This window comes from Mytilus trossulus, chromosome 7 (assembly GCF_036588685.1).
Source record: "Mytilus trossulus isolate FHL-02 chromosome 7, PNRI_Mtr1.1.1.hap1, whole genome shotgun sequence".
Taxonomy (NCBI): domain Eukaryota; kingdom Metazoa; phylum Mollusca; class Bivalvia; order Mytilida; family Mytilidae; genus Mytilus; species Mytilus trossulus.
The window spans coordinates 43,502,883-43,522,586 of NC_086379.1; the positions used below are offsets into that span (position 1 = coordinate 43,502,883).

General features: G+C 31.0%; 1 protein-coding gene across 4 annotated transcripts; it reads left to right on the plus strand.

The window, feature by feature from the left end:
• Positions 1 to 3,157: 3,157 nt before the first annotated feature.
• On the plus strand, positions 3,158 to 16,259 carry LOC134725118 (monocyte to macrophage differentiation factor-like). 4 transcript variants are annotated; one of them, XM_063588669.1, is made up of 8 exons: positions 3,158 to 3,410; positions 4,569 to 4,636; positions 5,309 to 5,390; positions 6,471 to 6,628; positions 12,138 to 12,212; positions 12,816 to 12,917; positions 13,433 to 13,502; positions 14,552 to 16,258. In XM_063588669.1, exons 2-8 carry the CDS (start codon positions 4,587 to 4,589, stop codon positions 14,753 to 14,755), a joined length of 741 nt encoding a protein of 246 aa, XP_063444739.1. In that variant the 5' UTR covers positions 3,158 to 3,410; positions 4,569 to 4,586; the 3' UTR covers positions 14,756 to 16,258. The 4 variants fall into 4 exon arrangements, with proteins under 4 accessions (XP_063444739.1, XP_063444738.1, XP_063444741.1 ...); XM_063588668.1 differs by having other exon boundaries at positions 3,158 to 3,406; XM_063588671.1 differs by having other exon boundaries at positions 3,227 to 3,270.
• The last annotated feature ends 3,445 nt before the right edge of the window (positions 16,260 to 19,704 follow it).

Genomic DNA, 19,704 nt, shown 5'->3' on the forward strand with positions numbered 1-19,704 from the left:
TACATAGAAAGAAACAAAAAGAAGAACGGCTCAATATGTGACGTATACATGATAGAGTTGACAGGTTGAAAGTTAAAACAGAACAGTCACAATAAAGAGAAAGAACAGTTGTTACTCTTATAGAGACTATTTATCAAAACTCAGATAGTATTCAATATATCATCTCTATAATAATGATGATCTTATAGGTGTAGTAAGACATGTTTCTTCTCTCGTTTTTTTGTATAGTAATGATATTTTTTTCCCAGGATGAATGTCTGAAGATTTATTTGAATTAAAGAACAAACTAGCATACTAGTATTTGAAAACAACCGTATATTGGAGTTGTTTCTGTAATGTTAAATGAGTTGCATTTTATTTATAAATGGACTTGTAGATTAAGAGAAAAGTGAACTTTCGCCATACGGTATGCACTAGTAAATATCACGCTATTAAATATGAGGTTTGGATTTTTTTATTCTTTTATTTTCTATACCATTATTCCAGAGACATATATATGTGTATATATGTCTCTGATTATTCCGTTTATATATAAATATAAATCTTTGTATTACAGCACATCACTTTACTCTAATGTGTATTTTTTGTTGCCTAATTTTCTCTATATATTTATCCTGCACTGTTTTCCCATAATTTTCAATTATGTAAACCAAATCCAGACACTTAATATCAAAACAGAAGCTAATAACTATATAACTATTTATTTGGTCAATGAATAACGAAAATAAGGATATTTGAACTAAATTCACAAAAATAATGAAAACAAAATCGTTATTTATCCTATTGTGGTTATTTTTTATGCTTCCTTGTTTGATCAACAGGACATATTGTACTTATGACTACACAATCAGTTTCCCAAAATAAATCGTGTGCACATTTGTATAAAAGAACATATTTTTCTGTTTTGTGGCTGATCCAATGGGGGGGGGGGAGGGGATTGTAACCCCCTTTTTTTTTGGCGGTCAATGGTTTTGAATCGGGACATATAGTTGGACCCCCTTTATTTTAAGATCAATTCATTTATATGCATGGGGACATATACTGGACACCCTTTATCCTGTGTTTGGAACCCCGGACCCCTTTTAAAAATGGCTGAATCAGCCCCCGTCCATCCTTTGACAGGTTTTAGTTTGGGATTCAGGTAGTTTACCAAGAACTGGTTGCCACATCCATTCGAAAGTTATGTTCATTCAGGATATCTTTGATGCGAACGTTTTTAAAATATTCTAAATGTACCCGAAAAAAGCTTTTTGACTCAGATTTTGAGGTTTTAATAAATAAGGAAGTGTTATAGAATGAGATGGGACCCTCTTTCTTATTGGCACTACATATGGGTGGGTTTTTTCGTGTGCCAATCCTTTCCATGCCGTATTAACGTTTTCCTTTTCTTTTTCTTGTGTTCGTATGTAGTATATATGACCAGGAATCTTGTTCCCAGATATAACATGGTGATGTATATACTACAAAATAAAAACACATTAAAACTTGTGATACATAGTTTTTCTTTATTGTTGTGTCTATATATCAATATTGATTAGTTAACGTGTCTAAAGGATTGTCGTCATGGGTCCTCTATTCGAGAAAAAAAAAAGTATTTTCTTTGTTTAACACAGTTCCAATTTATAGATCCCGACAAATGGTAAACACACCAAAGTACAACAACCTTTAGTCTGAAAGGACATGACTTATTTGTTAGTATATAATTAAATTCGAACAAGCTTACTATAAATGCGTAGTACTCCTTTTTGGTGTCATCTGTTAATATTGTTTTTTTTTCAGTTAGTTTTTTTTTTTACTTTTATATATATCTTTTTGGTAAGCCAATTGCAACGGTAATTTTTAAAGTGTGTCCTTGTGTTATGCTACTACATCCATGTCCCAGACAAAGGGAAGGGTTGAGAATTTTATACAACATGTTTAACCATTCTCATTCTTTAGGTGCGAGTCCCAAGCCAGGAGTCTTCATAGAGTGGTTAGCAATGGATCATGTCTATCATAAACTGTATTGTTATAAATTAGGCCTTAAATGTTTCGTGTGTATTTTAATTTAGACGCTTTCTATAATTAACTATCGAGTTGACATTTTAAGAATACCGACGATGATAAGCGATGTAAACATTTACATATGCATAAACAGGTAGCGAACTCGTGCAATTGGATTGTTAGATAGGTCTTTTTTTCTTCTTGGTGGATCAAGTCAGTCAATCAAATGCTATACCCTTGTTTCACTTTCAATACTGAAATCAGTATTTTTCTCAAATAACTGAACACGCATAATTCATGGACGGAATAATTTATCTTCGATGTTACTGAATTCTTACCTTATTTTGACGGCAAAATTTAGCCATATACCGGCTGTTCACTCAACTTCAAGACGAATTATTATTACACTATTTTCTTCTTCTTCTTCCAGTTAAGCGGCCGCAATCAACTGTCTGATTATTCTGCCACTGTGTTGCGCATGAAAGTCCAAAGAAAATTTAATCATATTTACATTATGTGAAAGTTTTACTTTCATTATTAAGGATTTGCATAGTATCCTTGGTTTATATAATGATTAGTAAAAGAAATATCATATTTTATTAATTTTTACAGTGCTTATCCAGTGACCTTTGGGGTATCAGTAAGCAGATCAGTAATTTGTATAGAAAATATTATTTGAATCACAATTGCACAATAATTTTCTCTTAGAAGACAAAGCTATAAAATATACACCTACAAAACAATTTTTTGAACTATTCATTTATAATATTTATTTATGATAAAAGTTTCCATGTCAAAATTAGACCTTTTTATTCAGTGACTCATACTATAGTAAGCTATTATTTTTGTTGGAAATGAATGTCAAAGGTATCGACTAACTGGTTTTGGATGGTAAGTTTTACTTTTTATTTTACAGCACTCACTTCTTACTAACAACATTTCACTTGAGCAATCTGCTAAAATATTTTACCAGTTGATCAGTTAGTTGGAGTAGAAATCTAACTGCAATTTGGTAAACTGTTTTAGTCTTTGCTAATGTGATACCCCAATGGTTACTGGATAAGCACAGTAAGTTCAATGAATACTTTAAATAGTGGTCTTCATTTTCGTTTTGTCGTAATATTTTGTGTTGGTAATCAGATGTATTTATATAATCCCTTTGAAACCTCTCTTATTTTAGTTCGTTGCAAGGAAAACTAAAAAAATTCCGAACAATATAAATTGAATCTTTAATTTGTTTTTAACAAGGCCTATGCATTATTTGAAGTGAAACACTTTAAGACCCAGGTGTAATATTATTTTCTTGGAAAATCACCCAACAACCAACGATTTCGGTCAATCATTCGGCGCCGCTTCGCCCAATAACTCAGAGGCCTAGTGCCTGACAACACCTCTAGTTGTTTCAATGTGTCAGTGATGAAAAGTAGGTACGACAACCTATCAAAAATATTCATAAAAATTAGATAACCGATGTTACACGCCTCTGGCTCTGGAGAAATGACATACCCCCTAGCTACATATAGAGATCGAAAAGTACGTTTCCTGGTTAAATACTGTAGAGAGCTGAATTTCAAAGCAATAGGAACCTTAAACTGTCTTCTAATCTATAAATAACAATCACTCCCCAGAGTCCTGATCCTAAGGTCAATATATATGTTGACACCACTGTTTGCATGTTTCATCATTAATGGTACTAAGACTAAAGTTTATGAGTAATGTCATACTGGACTTACATATAGGTGAATGTGTTTAGGCACATGATCAGGAATCTTACAGTCTATGTGTATCTTGAAATCACCATGAACTCTTTAATTATTCTTTCATATCCTCTGTTCTCTCATATTCATGTATCTTTCTTTGCTGATGCTAGAAGGGTTACTCAAAAGAGCGCACAGAAAAATTATTTTCTTGAGCACATACCATTTCAGAAAGTGCAATTGACATACAAGGAGATAATATAAAAAGACGATGTGCCATGTGGTATGATTGCGAATGAGATAACTCGACAAGAGACCAAATGACACAGAAGCTAACAATTATAGGTCACTGTACATCCTTCAAGAATGAGAAAAACATACACTGCACAATCTGCTATAATATGCCATGAAATGACAAATGTAAAACATATTCAAATGAGAAATATAAGTGACTAATTAACATGATTAATGTACAAAAAAAAGTAATTGTAACACAGCAACAAACTACAACCACTGAATTACAGGATTCTGACTTAGACAGGCACATACATTCAGAAAATGGTGGAGCTAAAAATGCGAGCAGGATCACCACCCTCGTCCTTACCATGTTCAGTGGTGTATTAGTATAAATTATGAATGAACTATAAAAGTCAGTTGTAAAAGGCTTAACTCATCAGATGGAAACAAATAGAAATACATCTAACAAAAACACAGAGTGAACATGGTTGGGTACTTGTAAGTCATGTCAGTCTGTATAAAAAAATCAACTTCTTTTCTTTTCTACTACTTTAAACTATCTTCTTTTTCAAACAACAAGACTCGTTTCGGAAGTCATGTGTGGTACTTTGTCATGTTTTAATAATTAATTTGATGTTTTCAAATTTACAGGTAGTTGAAAAAAGAAAGATGGTGGTGCAACCTATAAAAACACGCCTGTCATGCTGTGATTTTACAAGGTACAATAATGTATATCTAAAGGTCTGGATGTGATAAATAGAATGGAAAATCATGGACCAATAGTATTATATAGAAAGATCAGCAGAAATATAAAGGATAGACAACGATTTGGTGCTAAAATATAACAAATAGGGAAATGTGGGCAAATTGCAAACTGTCTAAAAAAGTTAAAAGAAAATTAGGACATCACCAATACCCTATATCTGAATTTAACTTGCTTGAAAACCTTATTATATTGAACCATGCATACAACATGTACTTGTACGTACAATGACCTAAATGTATGAAAATAAAAAAGGGGGGATACAGGATACAGATATTAATTGTGAAAATTGAATATTGTTTGATCATATATAGCTTATCAATTAATCATCGGTTCCATTTGGCAGTTGATTGTATGACTGGATTGCCTACCTTAGAAAATTTGGTAGATACTTAGTCAGCCCTAAGTGGTTGAGCTAAGGAAGTACTTCTTTAGCTCAGTTGGTTAAAGCACTGCCTTGTATCACAGAGGTCCTGGGTTTAAGTTCTGGTGGAGATCATTTTGTAATTAAATTCATGCTCTCCTATTACAATTGAATTGCATAAATTCGGTAACATTAATGTTGCTTAATAAATTGTTTGTGTTTGAATAAAAAAAAAACCCTATCAAGTTTGGATTTATTTTTCAGGTTAAAAAATCCCAAAGCAGGAAAAGGACAGGCCTATATTCCTACAGATTATGAACACATTGCTAACATTGTTACACATGGGGTAAGTCTATGTTCAGATTGACTATAGTTAGGTGTTATATACCACCAAATCATGGTATGTCACATACGAAAATAGGTCGAGTTTGACAGTTGTAGGTAATTACTCCTACATTTTATTGCAGTTAAACATTTCTGTGTCATAAACATATACAATGATATGTCTAGGGTATTTCAAAACACCATTATTTTTTATTTGGGGTTTCTATAGAATATTTTGAAAACTTGAGGTTACATGGTGACTAAATCTTGTACACAGGTTAAATAAGAGGAGAAATTTGATCAGTTTACTTCCAGTGATGGTTATTTTCTTAAATGGGATGAAATGTATGTGATTTTTTTTCTATTGTCATGGACAGGATAAAACTCTACTCATGTCAAGTATTTCTTTATTTGAAACAAAGATAAATTCTGCACATTTTTTTGAAAAGTGCAAATTTAACAAAGACTAATAGGGGAAATCAATGGTGGTAACTTAACCTTAACTGATTTGAATTTTCTTTTTACACATTATTTAAGTTAATACTACAAGGAACACATACAGGTATGTGTCCATGATCTACATTTTATAATTATAGAATACCTATTTGAAAAATTCAAAATACAAAAAAAATATGCAACTAGGTGCTTAGGGCATTGGTTGGTAATTAGTGTTGTTTGGTCACAAGTTTAATATTTTTCTATATTTGAATACTTCAATAAGTAATTATTTTTGTTAAATTGACAGTTAGCTTTGAGATGGTTAAAATGGTAACAAAATATACACTGTGGTAAATAGGTAATTCATGCAAAATATATGCCTACCATAATTTTTGTTTGGCTCTCAGCATATCACTTCAAAGTAGAAAGTCTAATAAAGTTTCCATTTATTTGTATGTAACTTTCATCAAATCAGGCCCGTAGCCAGGAATTTCCAGGGGGGGGGGGGGGGTGGTTTGTCGGACTCACAAACTTGACTTTAACAGTCACAATTCGATCAGAACATTGACTTTAACAGTGCTTATTTGTTTTCAAGGAGGGGTTCGTCCGAACCCCCCGATTCCCCCCCTGGCTACAGGTATGCAAATTATGCTCTACCTTTCAGATGATGATCATACCTAGTATGTTTGGTACATGGTGGATGGTATGTATAGCAAAGACAAAGCTACAGACATTTATAGCATGGATATTTGGATTTGCATTGATATCATTGTTTACTACATCTAGTCTGTTTCATCTGTTCGCATTTATGGGAGAGTGCAAGTAAGTAGGAAACAGAATCTAGGGACTTTTTCACCTCAAACAAATTCTGATGGAAATTGATATTTACAATGCCACTGTTTGTCGAGTTTTTATTCCCAGAGGGTATCAATAGCCCAGTAGTCAGCACTTTTGTGTTGACATGAATTATCATTGATATGGGCATACTGTAAACCAACTTAATTTCGCAAGCGATTTATTTTCGCAACTTTTGCGAGTAGAAAAATAACGCGAAATTAAGTCGTTGTGAAAGGGTATTACTTGGATCTTTCCCTATCGTAGAATACTGGGCATTAAGTTTTAACCTTGTTATAGTAACATCTCTTCTTAGTAACTTCTCTTCCCTTTTTTAGCTCACGGGGCCCGAAGGTCCAAGTGAGCTTTTCTCATCACTTGGCGTCCGTTGTCCATCGTCTGTCGTCTGTCGTCCAGCGTTAACTTTTACAAAAATCTTCTTCTCTGAAACTACTTGGCCAAATTAAACCAAACTTGGCCACAATCATCATTGATGTATCTAGTTTAATGTTTGTGTTTTTTTACCCGGTCAACCATCCAAGATGGCCACCATGGCTAAAAATAGAACATAGGGGTAAAATGCAGTTTTGGGCTTATAACTCAAAAACCAAAGCATTTTGAGCAAATCTGACATGGGGTAAAATTGTTTATCAGGTCAAGATATATCTGCCCTGAAATTTTCAGATGAATCAGACAACCCATTGTTGGGTTGCTGCCCATAAATTGGTAATTTTAAGGAAATTTTACTGTTTTTGGTTATTATCTTGAATATTATTTTAGATGGAGATAAACTGTAAACAGCAATAATGTTCAGCAAAGTAAGATTTACAAATAAGTCAACATGACCAAAATGGTCAGTTGACCCCTTTAGGAGTTATTGCCCTTTATAGTCAATTTTTAACCATTTTTCGTCCTTTGTTTAATTCACATATACTTAGGTGAGCGACACAGGCTCTTTATAGCCTCTAGTTTTTTTTATAATTTTCATCTATACATGACAAACATACAATGAAATACATGTAAGATATATGCAATGTCATTCAGTAAATAAGAAAATCACAAAATTAAATCGCCGCGAAGTTGACTAGCTTGGTAAAAACGCGAAATAAAGTATTTTTGCGAAAATAAGTTGGTTTACAGTAATTATAAATTGCTAATTGTAAATAATACTGAAATGGTCATTGTTTACAAATATTTTCAGAAAATCTTTCAGACCTCAGTGTTCAAGTGGTCTAAAAGTCAAACTACTGTATCACAATTATATTAACACTGAGGTTGTGAATTTGAATCCCACATGTGTCAGCTGTGCTCTACTCCAAACATAACTGACCAGGATTGTCAGCATTCCACTCATATGTGTGTGGTTCTCTCCAGGCCCTCCCTGCAGGTTTCCTCCTACAATAAAAAAAATTGATTAAGGGCATATCCAACAGTTTCAGGGGAGGTAATAACAAACGTAAACGTCGTCTATTGTTTCCCGCAATTTCACAGTGTTTCAACGACGTCATAATGGCCGTCTGGAAAGGGCGGTTTCTTTACTCATTGGAAAGGGCACGGCGGGAATCGGAAAATAAATCATACAGAATATTAACAGAACTAGAACTCATAACTTAAAATATATCTTTGTCCTTTTGGTCTATTACAAAAGAACTGCAATTATCTTAATCATTACTAGACCATACTCACTCAAGTTCCGTTTTATTAAAATTATCTTCAATACAGTAGAAAACAACGAGAGCAAATGGATAATGATTTATTATTGCATAAGAATGTTACACAAATTGTAATTAGTTCTTTTAATACCAACTTTTTCCGAGATTTTGTCATTCAGGATAGAAAACTTAAAGTTTGGTTTTACTTGAGAAAGATGAAAAAATATGGTTTCTTGAGAAAAATAAAATACGGCGTAAACAAGCAGTTATCATGCATCTAGCTTTGCGTGTTGAAGTGCTAATAGATATTCAGTAGCTCTTTAAATGAATATGAACTTTAACCGGTAAACAATGTAAATCAAAAGATGACACAGTAATAAAAAAATATTGAAATAGGAAAACATTGTAATATATACACTGACATACAAGTAGAAAATATCCGACGATGTTGTTGTTTACTTATGTCTGAGGAAACAAATATAATTTAATACAAAAAAAAAAACCAGTGTAGGTGTCTTTACCAATTAGACACGCCCTTTTCAGTCAGTGGGTCCATAACAGGACAGGTTAAAAACCAGCCATGGACAAAATACCATAATTCAAAATTGGGGAGGGGGGGGGGCTATTAGCTTTACTCACGATTTTGATCATGATTCAACTTTATCTAGTACGGCATACGTTTTACCGCTAGTACACTCTTTACATCTTGATAATGTATCAATCGATCCACTCTCACCTCGTCGTAAATATGCGTGATATATTTGCCACTGGAGCACGGCAGCAATCAATTCATCAGTTTCATATAGTGATGCATAATCATTAGTTCTCAACTGATAATTGTCGCAAACAGTGTTCCAGTTTTGGTTTTTTATTTTTATTTTATATCTTATTTCTAAACGAAAATTTTAGAATTTCTTTCCGCATCTTTCTCTTTGAATTCACTTTTTTTAATAATCAATAATAATATAGTAGTCTACATCAGTGGTTACATTGTATACAACCAAACTATGTAGAGGGCAGTAGAACAGAAAACAATTTCCATTGTATATATATGCAATAACTCATATATTGAAGCGTAAAACCACGGCAGTCTGGCTCGTTTGGTTGGAAAAAATACTGTCAGAGTGTCAATTTCATATACTTATATAAATTATAGAAAATATGTCATAAACATGATAAAAGCAAAAACACACGAAAAAAATGTCCACAATTTATTATAACATTCAACATTTTTTGGTCGTTTCGTTTATGCTCAAGTTAATGTCAAACTGATCTGTTTTGTTCATCAAAGTATTTTTTCATCTACAACTGCAAAAGGCGCAACTTCAAGATTCATGTGACCTTTGTTGTTGTTTAGAGATTTTATTCGAAGTTCCTTTATCCCTTCAACCATTTATTTAGATGGTATTTAACGTAAAGATAGCGCGAAACTCTCCTTACTCTATGCATCTGATATTACGACATTTTTATTTCGACTAAATGAGGCTGCAAATTTATACATCCGAGCAGCTAAACGGTCGCACCCAATTTTAGCAAATATATACACGTAACTGTCGGACAGGAGCAGTCCAGAGATGTGAATATTTTTATACCCAATCAATCCTTTTTTTGTGATAAAGATTTTAAAGGTATACATTAATACCTCAGCAACCCAACGACACATATAATTTAAAACACTAAGAGTCAACATACAGATTTTTGTTATAGCTATATAGAAGCCTGTAAAGAGAAAAACCCAAAACTGCAACAGGAATATATAATACGGAGTCGGTGAGATTTTAGACAAGTGTTTGGTTGCAAAATTTCACGTGCTCTTATTTGAATTCGATATGTGAAATTATATAGACAGTGTAATGTAAATCAGTGTTAGAAAAGCACTTCTTTGTAAAGTAATGGTAAAATAAATAATGACGACGGACGTCAAGTGGCATATTAAATGAAAAACATCAAATGTAAATATAATATGAAAATTAACCCTGCTTTGTACTATAGACCGACACACAGAAACGGACTTCTAACGTGTAATTCGTTTGTTGTAAAAGAGATATGAACTACCGTATACGAGAGCCGGGGACTATTTTAATAGTTTGTAATTCCATGGTTTTCTAACCCGAATAATTCAGTCCCTCCCCGTAATCGATCTCTCCTACTTGCGAGGTAGTAATCGTAGATCAGCGGAATATAACGACTGAATTATTCGGGTTAATGGTTTGCATGTTTCACACCCGGGTTTCACAATTTTGACGAACATAATAATAAAGCTAACTGAATTGTTATCTCGTACAGATACTGGTCCATTATGAATAAGAAGATACGACATGACTGCTGTCGAGACAACTATCCAACAAAGTCTCAGTGTAAAAATACATTTGTCTGCAACACCGTCGCACTGCCTTGAAAAATTAGCGGGAACTATAACGTTACGTCCCGAAACGTCTTATTTTTTGTCGCAATTTGTGAGGCCTACGGAAGGGATTGAGTAAACAATATTGTATTACTCGATTTTTCTCAAAAACGAGTACGGTGACAAATATTTTTCAAAACGTTATGACGTTCCATTTTTTTCAAAGAATAACATATCTTACTTTGGTCAAATCGACACCGTTAGAAATATTTAAAAAAATCTAAAATGTGTATTTCAAATGTTCATTTCTTGCCGTTTTTTGGGGTAACCATGACGTTTTTGGCTTAATTTGAGTAAGAATTAATTCTTTAAATGGTAAAGTAAGATTTTTCTAACCATCTTGAACTAATTTGCTTCAATTTGAGCCTCATTATATAAGTATATGTTGATTAAAAATTCATATTTATTTTTTTTAAATAAAAAAAGGTTTTTTCTTCAAAATTGCAAAAAGGTTCAATTTTCAGCAGTATTTTTTGCAAAATCCAACTCGACAACAAATATTTTTTTTGGCAAAATTTTATTCTCTGTCAATTGAAGAATGAAATGTCTTAACGGGAAAAAATTCTAACCGTCAAAAATAAACTGTTGGATATGCCCTTAAGAAAGAGTATAAGAATGCTGAAAATAATGTTTGACACTAATTAATCAATCAATCAAAAGATCTTTTTGAATTTCAAAGGTGGACTTTATAACGATGGTTTTGACAAGATAAAACTTTATTATGCCACTGTCGTAGCATACTGGGCATTAAGTTTTAACCTTGTTATAGTAACATCTCTTCTTAGTAACTTTTCTTCTCTTTTTTTTTTATAATTTTCATCTATACATGACAAACATACAATAAAATACATGTAAGATATATGCATTGCACCATAAACACATTATAATTGGAAATATTTGACACTTTTTATGGAACAGAAAAATAATTAAAAAATAACATGAAAAATATGCAAATAAAGAAATAAATGATAATTATAAATTATGAAATAGCATAGGAGTGGAAAATGAAGAAGATGAAAAAAGAGTAATTTTGAGAATTTAGGAATTTTCTAGAGTTTTCAAAAGAACCATTGATTCATTTAATTTATATAAGGTGCTTTAAAGATGACTTCTCAAAGAACAAGAAAAAAAACACCCTGTAGTTCAAATATCTGATAAAAATCTAACAAAAAAGTTATTATTTTCATGTCTTTGTCATATACATTGCTAAAGCATTCAGTATTTATTTGAAGCAAGAAGTATCAGTATTTAAAGTCTTTGAAGCATCCACATGACTTTTTTGTTGGCTAGGAAAGTTTTACTAGTTTGCTAAACAGAAAAATTGTGAAAAAAAAAGACCTAGAGTTAGCAATAAAAATGTATGGTCTCCATTGAACACTGTTTCAGCACTTCACATGCATGTTTTAAAAAAAAGTCTTTTATTCACATTTTATCTTTTCAGAACACTGAAATATATATTTCATATAGGAGATAGAGCAGTTATTTATTTATTTATTGCATCATCATATACGCCGTGGTAAGTTTACAAAATAGATGTAAGAAGATGTGGTTTGAGTGCCGAAGTACACTTAACCAAAATCAACTGAAATTATTTAACTGATAACTAAAAAATTCATAGCTGCTCAGTTTCAGAATAAAAAACACTAGTATATATTGATAGGGGATTAAAAGAAGGAACTTATAGAGCGAAAAAAAAAATAGGTCTGTGTGCTTGATTTTAAAATATTAGCCATTTGAGTTTTGGCGGGAAAATGATCTTTCTTGATTTTTTTCATAGCTTTCTCATTGACAATTTTAAGTTCTTTTAACTATTAAAAAATAACAACGATTTTATAAGACTTTTACAAATGGCATAAATTACACTTACAACTATACATGTACGTACATGTAAAAGATTTATAAAAAAGGAAGATGGGGTTAGTGGGCACATTTTTTAAAGGCATTCAAATACGTAGGGATAGGAATCACACAGAAGACTTTGATTTTTTTGTACAAGTTTTAAGATGATCAGTACCTCTTGAGAAGGTCTTCATAACAGAGGAACTATTTTATTACAAAAAAAATGTCAATTGTGTCTAATATCAAATTAAGTGAAACTGTATATTTTATTTATATTTAGGTTAACATTAAGAGAATTTAATGGTATTGGAGATGAAGTATTAAGTATTGTATGGACAATGGCAGTTGTTGGAATACTCTATCAATATATCTTTCATGAAAAGTAAGTTTTTCCAAATAATTTCAGACCCTGTGTTTATCATTGCAAATATGAATTTTTCTTTTCATACATCACACAATTTTTTAAGATGCCCATGTATTACACCAAACATTTTGATTTGTATTAATGAGGGGGGGATAGGACCTTTATCGGGACTCCGGGATCGGGTGATTAATAGCTCCGGATTTCGGGATTGACCCTTTCATTCCAGGAATTCTTTTTTCGAATTTCGAGACCTTGGGATTTCGTGTTTTTAAGCCCGGGATTCGGGATCAGGACCCCTCCTACCCCCTCTCATTAATTAGAAATATTAAATTGTTTTTGTAAACCCCAAAGTATTTGTTAATTTGAGAATGTGAATACTATTTTATACCAAATATAACAAAAAATTAAAATACTGGGTACATGTAGTACAATGTACTCAAAATGAAAAGTGAATTGATTTTCAGTATTTCAATACATTTGGTTTTCCTTATAATGGACACACTGTTAAAATGCTTTTCTCTTTTTATTTTCAGATATAAGATACTTGAATTATTGCTGTATTTAATAATTGGTGTCTGTCCTGCTATTGTTGTCTGTTTACAAGTAAGTAAAAAACAAATAGTAGGCTTTGGATCTTTAGATTGTGAGCATGAAGTAAACAGATGAAAATTTATTTGAAAGGATCTTATTCATATTCCTCTGTCATCCCGAGACTCCCATATCAACCTCGAGACTTTAGCCGAGGGCCGATATGGGTCGAGGGATGATACCAGGGCCAATATGGAAAAGACATGTTATAATCTATTTATCACATAGTTAAGTTTTGAAGAGGGGAGAAAGAAGTTCAATTAAAACACCGTCATTATTCGCCGTTTTCCTTAAGGACGCAATGAGGTCACATTATTTGGAATCGGGGCACAATATCAATAAACTCTTTTTTGCCCTGGACAATTTTGAGGTTATTGCATATGCAAAACCTAATGTATTCATAACAAATATTTGATAAACCATTATAAAGGCACAAAATTAATTGGCACATATATCACAGGTCAAAGTATTTGAATTATATTAGATTCTGCTTTTATGATGAGTTTGAAGATAATTGTATCATTGTTATCTTTCTCCCTTAATGAAATGATTTACATGCAATGATTCAAAGATCTGTATTTTTTAAAGTGTAGGAATAGAAGAAAGTTATAGCAAAAGCTAAAAGATTAAAAAATCATTGCAATTTGAAAAAAAAGAAAGTTCAAGGCTATGAAAAATTATCTATAAGTCATAAAAAGTCAACACCTTTGCAAAAAGAAAACTGTTGGGGTACATTAACCTCAACAAAATTGAAGGCAAATAAATTAATATTAAGTGTAATGTAAGCATATTTCACTTTATCCAAAACAATATATTACATACGAAGTATATTTGTCAAAGTATTTATTCCATCGGAATTTAACATTAATAGTTTAATCAAGAAAACCAAATTTAAAAAAATCCTGCACTATCTAACAAACCTTCAAGAAAGAGAACAACAATGAAAGTAAAGAACCTCTAAATCTGATATGGCCAATGGTAATTTTATTATTTGTATATATTTTCTTGTTTTTTTATTTCTTACCTTTATTCGAAGATCACATATATATTTTTATCCTTTACAGAGGCAAGCAGCTGGTATGTTCGAATTAGCCTTAGGAGGAGCTACTTATATATTAGGTGTGGTTTTCTTCAAAATGGACGGTCGTATGCCATTTGCACATGCCATTTGGCATTGTTTTGTTGCTGGTGGTGCCCTTTGGCATTACTATGCTATTTGTACTCACCTGTTAGGCCATGACCATGATGAACTTGCTATGCATTTATGATGAAGGTTATTTTTAGATATATATTTATTTATTTAATGCTATGCCGGTTTGTACATTGTATCTCTCAATCATAAGGGTGATTTGTACTTCGTTTGTGACATCACACATGACAAAAAACAATATTCAAGATTTTTTCCATTATTGCAGTTCAATTTTTTTTTATCTTGCATTTACATGGTTAAACATGGAACCTAGTTCTTTCGTATTGTTATAACAATCAAAATCAGTAATAAAAGTATCATTAAAATAATAACTTATACAGAAAAAGAAACTTTAAAATGTCAGATAACACATTGTATGAATTTCTAGTAGAATTATAATTAGAGATTCCTATCCTTGTATTCTTTATTTGGGGCTCCTTTAAGGTAATCCAGCTAAATTATAAGGTCACATTTAAGATTTGTTTCCTACCTGGTCACATTTAGCATATCCATTTCAACAGTATTTAATGGCAAGAATAGCATGACAATGTCACAGATGAAGCATAATTTCACAATAATAGTTTTTATAGATCTACTAGTTTATTTGTATATTGTTTGTGAGGTGTTTTTATAGATCTACTAGTTTATTTGTATATTGTTTGTGAGTTTTTTTTATCATGACCAGAGTATTGTTAGATAGGAAAAGGATTGTTGAAGCTCGTCTTTGTACTCTTTCCTTTTTAGTGATATTTGTGTTGCCAGTATTAGTATATTTGCTTACCTGGTATAGAGGATCACTAGAGCAAATGATTATAGTTTGTGTAACATTACATTTCAATGAATATAACAATGATGATGCATACTTTCTTCCTGGACATGCTTAGAAAAATTCAAAAAACCCATATTAGCTGAATTGATTTTGAAAATTAAAACATGAAAATTAACCCTTCAATGATAAATATGATTTAGAGCCTAATCTCCAAAGCTGTTTAGAGCTTGATCTCAATACAGTTATTTAGACCAAGATCTCAATAAAGCAGTTAAGGGCTTGAACTCTGTATAGCTATTGCAAGATCTCCATTCAAATTTTTAGAGCTTGATCTCAATACAACTTTTAAGAGCTTTAACTCCATATAGCTATTTAGACCAAGATCTCCATATAGCTGCTCAGAGCTTGTCCTCCATAAAGATATTGCAAGATCTCCATACAGGTGCTCAGAGCTTGAACTCCACAAAGATATAACAAGATCTCTATGCAACTTTTAAAAGTATGATCTCCATACAGATATTTACACTTTAATACCCATACAGTATACATTGTTACTAGGTAAGCAACTATAGATTCAAATAAGCCTCTGGTTTGAAAACGTTCAGAGTAAATGAACACATTTCAGAATAGGTTTTGCTGTGATATGTTTAGCTTTTTTTTACTGTTTGTTGTAATATCTATTATCTGTACCATGACTGAAAAATGGTTTAAGTGCTACTAGTAGTTTAAATCCTGTCAGATCTAGATAATAAAGGCAAAGGATATTATGCATTGACCAATAAATATTGGATTGCAAGTGTTTAAACTAAAAAAAAGTATTGGAAGATATTTTTTCCTCTCTTTTAGACAGCTAATTTTTCATTCTTTTGAAAATAAATTCTCCCATGACATACTAGTTATATTCCCCCTCCCAGAAAAAAAATTATAATAAAATAATCCTCAATAAATACATCCTCCATGTTTTAAAAACATGTAACGAAAACAACTTTAAAACGGTGGTATTTTGCCATACATAGAATTTACCACTTGTTCTAAGAAATATTTGAGAATAAAGATCAAAGATCATGAAAAACTTTTATGAGACTGTTGGTTTTCCTGTTTGAATGGTTTTACACATCAGTTTTGAGGTCTTTTATAGTTCAATGTGAGCCAGAGCTCAGTGTTGAAGACCATACTTTGACCTATAATGGTTTACTTTTACAAATTGTGACTTGAATGAAGCGTTGTCTCATTGGCACTCATACCACATCTTCTTATTATAGATCAACTGAATTGTTGAATTCTGACTTTTCTTTTATATCAATAGTGTAGTGCCTTCATTTATTTGAATATTAAATGCCATTGAGTCAAGTAATTTGTTTTTTTTATTTTCCTTGAAAAATACTCCAACATAATGCTGTTACTAGATGTAGCAAATACACTCATTTAAATAAAGCAAGATATATCTTGCCATGAGAATGCCATAATAATTAGTAGTTGTGCCATTAAAAGTTTTATGAAACTTTCTCGACCAAAGGCTGAATGATAGGATTTTTTTTTTAAATTTAAAAAAAAAAAAATTCTCATTACAATTATTTTTTTTGAAATTAATAATTATGTGAATTACTATCTTCCCATACAGATATTGTGTAATTTTTAATCTTTTCATTATTTATGACAACATTCTATTTATTTTGTAACATCAAAACATGACAAAATTTTATCTTTTTGGAAACAAATTATTAAATATGAATCAAAACCTTTTTCATTTAAGATAATTACAATCAAATACTTTATTTGAATTGATTTTGATAACATTTTTATTGTCAAAAGATTGGAGATCTTCAATGATTATAAAAAAATAATTTTTGTAACTCCTAAAATAGTTATGGATCAAACTAGTGGGGTTTTGAATATACGAATACTCATATTTGATTAATAGACATAATATTGAAGAGCAATTGAAAAATCTAAAATGTTAGTATATAGATTTTCAGATTTCTCAATATATAGTGCTAGTTACTTATTATAGAATATCCTTAAGAATTTTTGTTGTTGTATATTGTTTACAAAGTTATATCAATGATGTTTTTAAAAGTATGCTATAAACTACTTAAGCTGTTCTTGATAGCATTGTTTAGCGTTTATGTTTAAGAATTAAAGCCTGAATTTCGGTTTTAATTTAATTTTCAGAATGATTTTTTCCCAGTTTTTTTTCAGTAACTAAGGGTCTTACATTATTTTCTATTGTTCTGATAGAGTGTATTCGATGTACAGATTTGATACTTATAATTTTTTGCTGTAAACTTCTTTTATACAAGTGATAATATTTTTTGATTGTTTGCAATTGTAAAATAGTCGAACAAATAGAATATGTTTTATAAAAATAATATGCATGGAAGTGTCATATTTATATTATTTATTCAATCATTTGAATATTGGTGGTTTGAAAATTTAGGAATCCACCCTCAGTTAAAAGTATTACATGTAGACTGTTTAACTTTACATGCTTAATTTGTGATTGTTTCAATATATTATCTTGCTTTAAACACTCCAATGCTTAATAGCAAATGATAGAATTTCTAGTCTTTTCAATGTTTTTTAATTTACTTTGGCATTCAGTATTTCTGTTATAATAGTACTGTAAATTCAGAAATTATTGCGTGCATTTATTATTGCGATTTTGTCATTCTAGACTTAAATGCGATTTTAATTATTACGAATTTAAGTAAAAATCCTGTTAAATTTATATGAAACATTTCAAAATGCGAGTTTAAATTATTGCGTTGACAACTCTGTCGCATTTTTCGCAATAATAAAAACCTCACAATAATTTCTGAATTTACAGTACTTTACTCTGTTGGTGCTTACTCACGGGTCTTTGTAAACTGACCTTCATTCAGTGATTAGTATGTAATTGTATAGATCTGTAAAATTGGAATTCCATTTTGATGGTGTATTGGAATTAAAAAATGATGATTAGATGTGTGAAAGATAACATTGTTATAGGCTATCATATTTTTTCTTTGGATGTTTGAAAACCCCTCCTCAGGAAAATGGATCAACGTAATATATTAATTGGCTAGTATCAGTCTATCAATTTACTTTGAGCCCACAGTAGATAAGTCTTTTATGTTTGTAGAATGAATCTGAAAGATTTTTGAATCTAGATATTCATAAATTATGTCTTAACTTTTGTATTTTTTTTTTATAAGAAACCAACATTTTTATTCTGTCTCATATCAAGCACTGTATATTACAGTTGGCCAAGCAGATTAAACACTTTGCCTGGTTACATTTGTTTGGCTCTTTTGTAATATCTGCAGACATTTTAAGACAATATACAGCAATGGACATGTTTTCTAAAATTATAAAAATCAAAGGTAATTACCCACCCACCATCCATTAAAATGAAAAATAAATAGTTTTCTCTGTGCTAACTGTTTCATAAATTAATAAACCCTCCTGTTCCAATTATCAGTGAGTTCATATTTTTTTGTAGATTATGAATTTTAGAAGTAGATATCTTCATATATGTTATGACCGTAATTTTTATAAGTGTTATTTATTTATAGAATAGTCTCAGTGCTCTTTTTTATAATGTAGATTTCCATTTATATTTGTCAATAAAAGTTCTTGTATGTTTTGAAGAAGATGCATGTATTAATACTTTCTATGCCTTTAGCTGACTTGGATAGGGATTATTGTTCACAATTGATAGAAACTTGTGTTTTCATGACGTAATTTGATTATAAAGAGGGTTAGACATGATCAAAGTTTGAATCTCTAGATTAAAGTTCAAGGTCACAGATTATTTATATCTTTTTTTTAGGAATCTACTTCAATGTAGAACATGAAATTAAATGAAATGAGCAACAACTAAAGCACAAACATGAAGATAAAAGGGTTTTGCTACAAGTCTGCAAATATGTACACTTATAAGCAAAATACATGTATACTGTTAGTAAAACTGCCTTGTAGTGAAAAAGTAAAACCACAAAAATACCAAACTCAGAGGAAAATTTAAAACGGAAAGTCCCTCATTAAAATTGCAAAATCAAAAGATTAAACTCATCAAGCAAATGGATAACAACTGTCAATGACTTGGTACATGCATTTTCACAAACAACAATTTCAATATAAACTATTATTTAAGAAGTTTTTTTTAACCATGAATCGTTTTTCTATACAAATTTACACATGTTTATTACAGCAAACTTAATTATGTAGAAAGCTTTTGTTTGCAGTTGATTGAGATTTATTCACTTTATTGTCTCGCA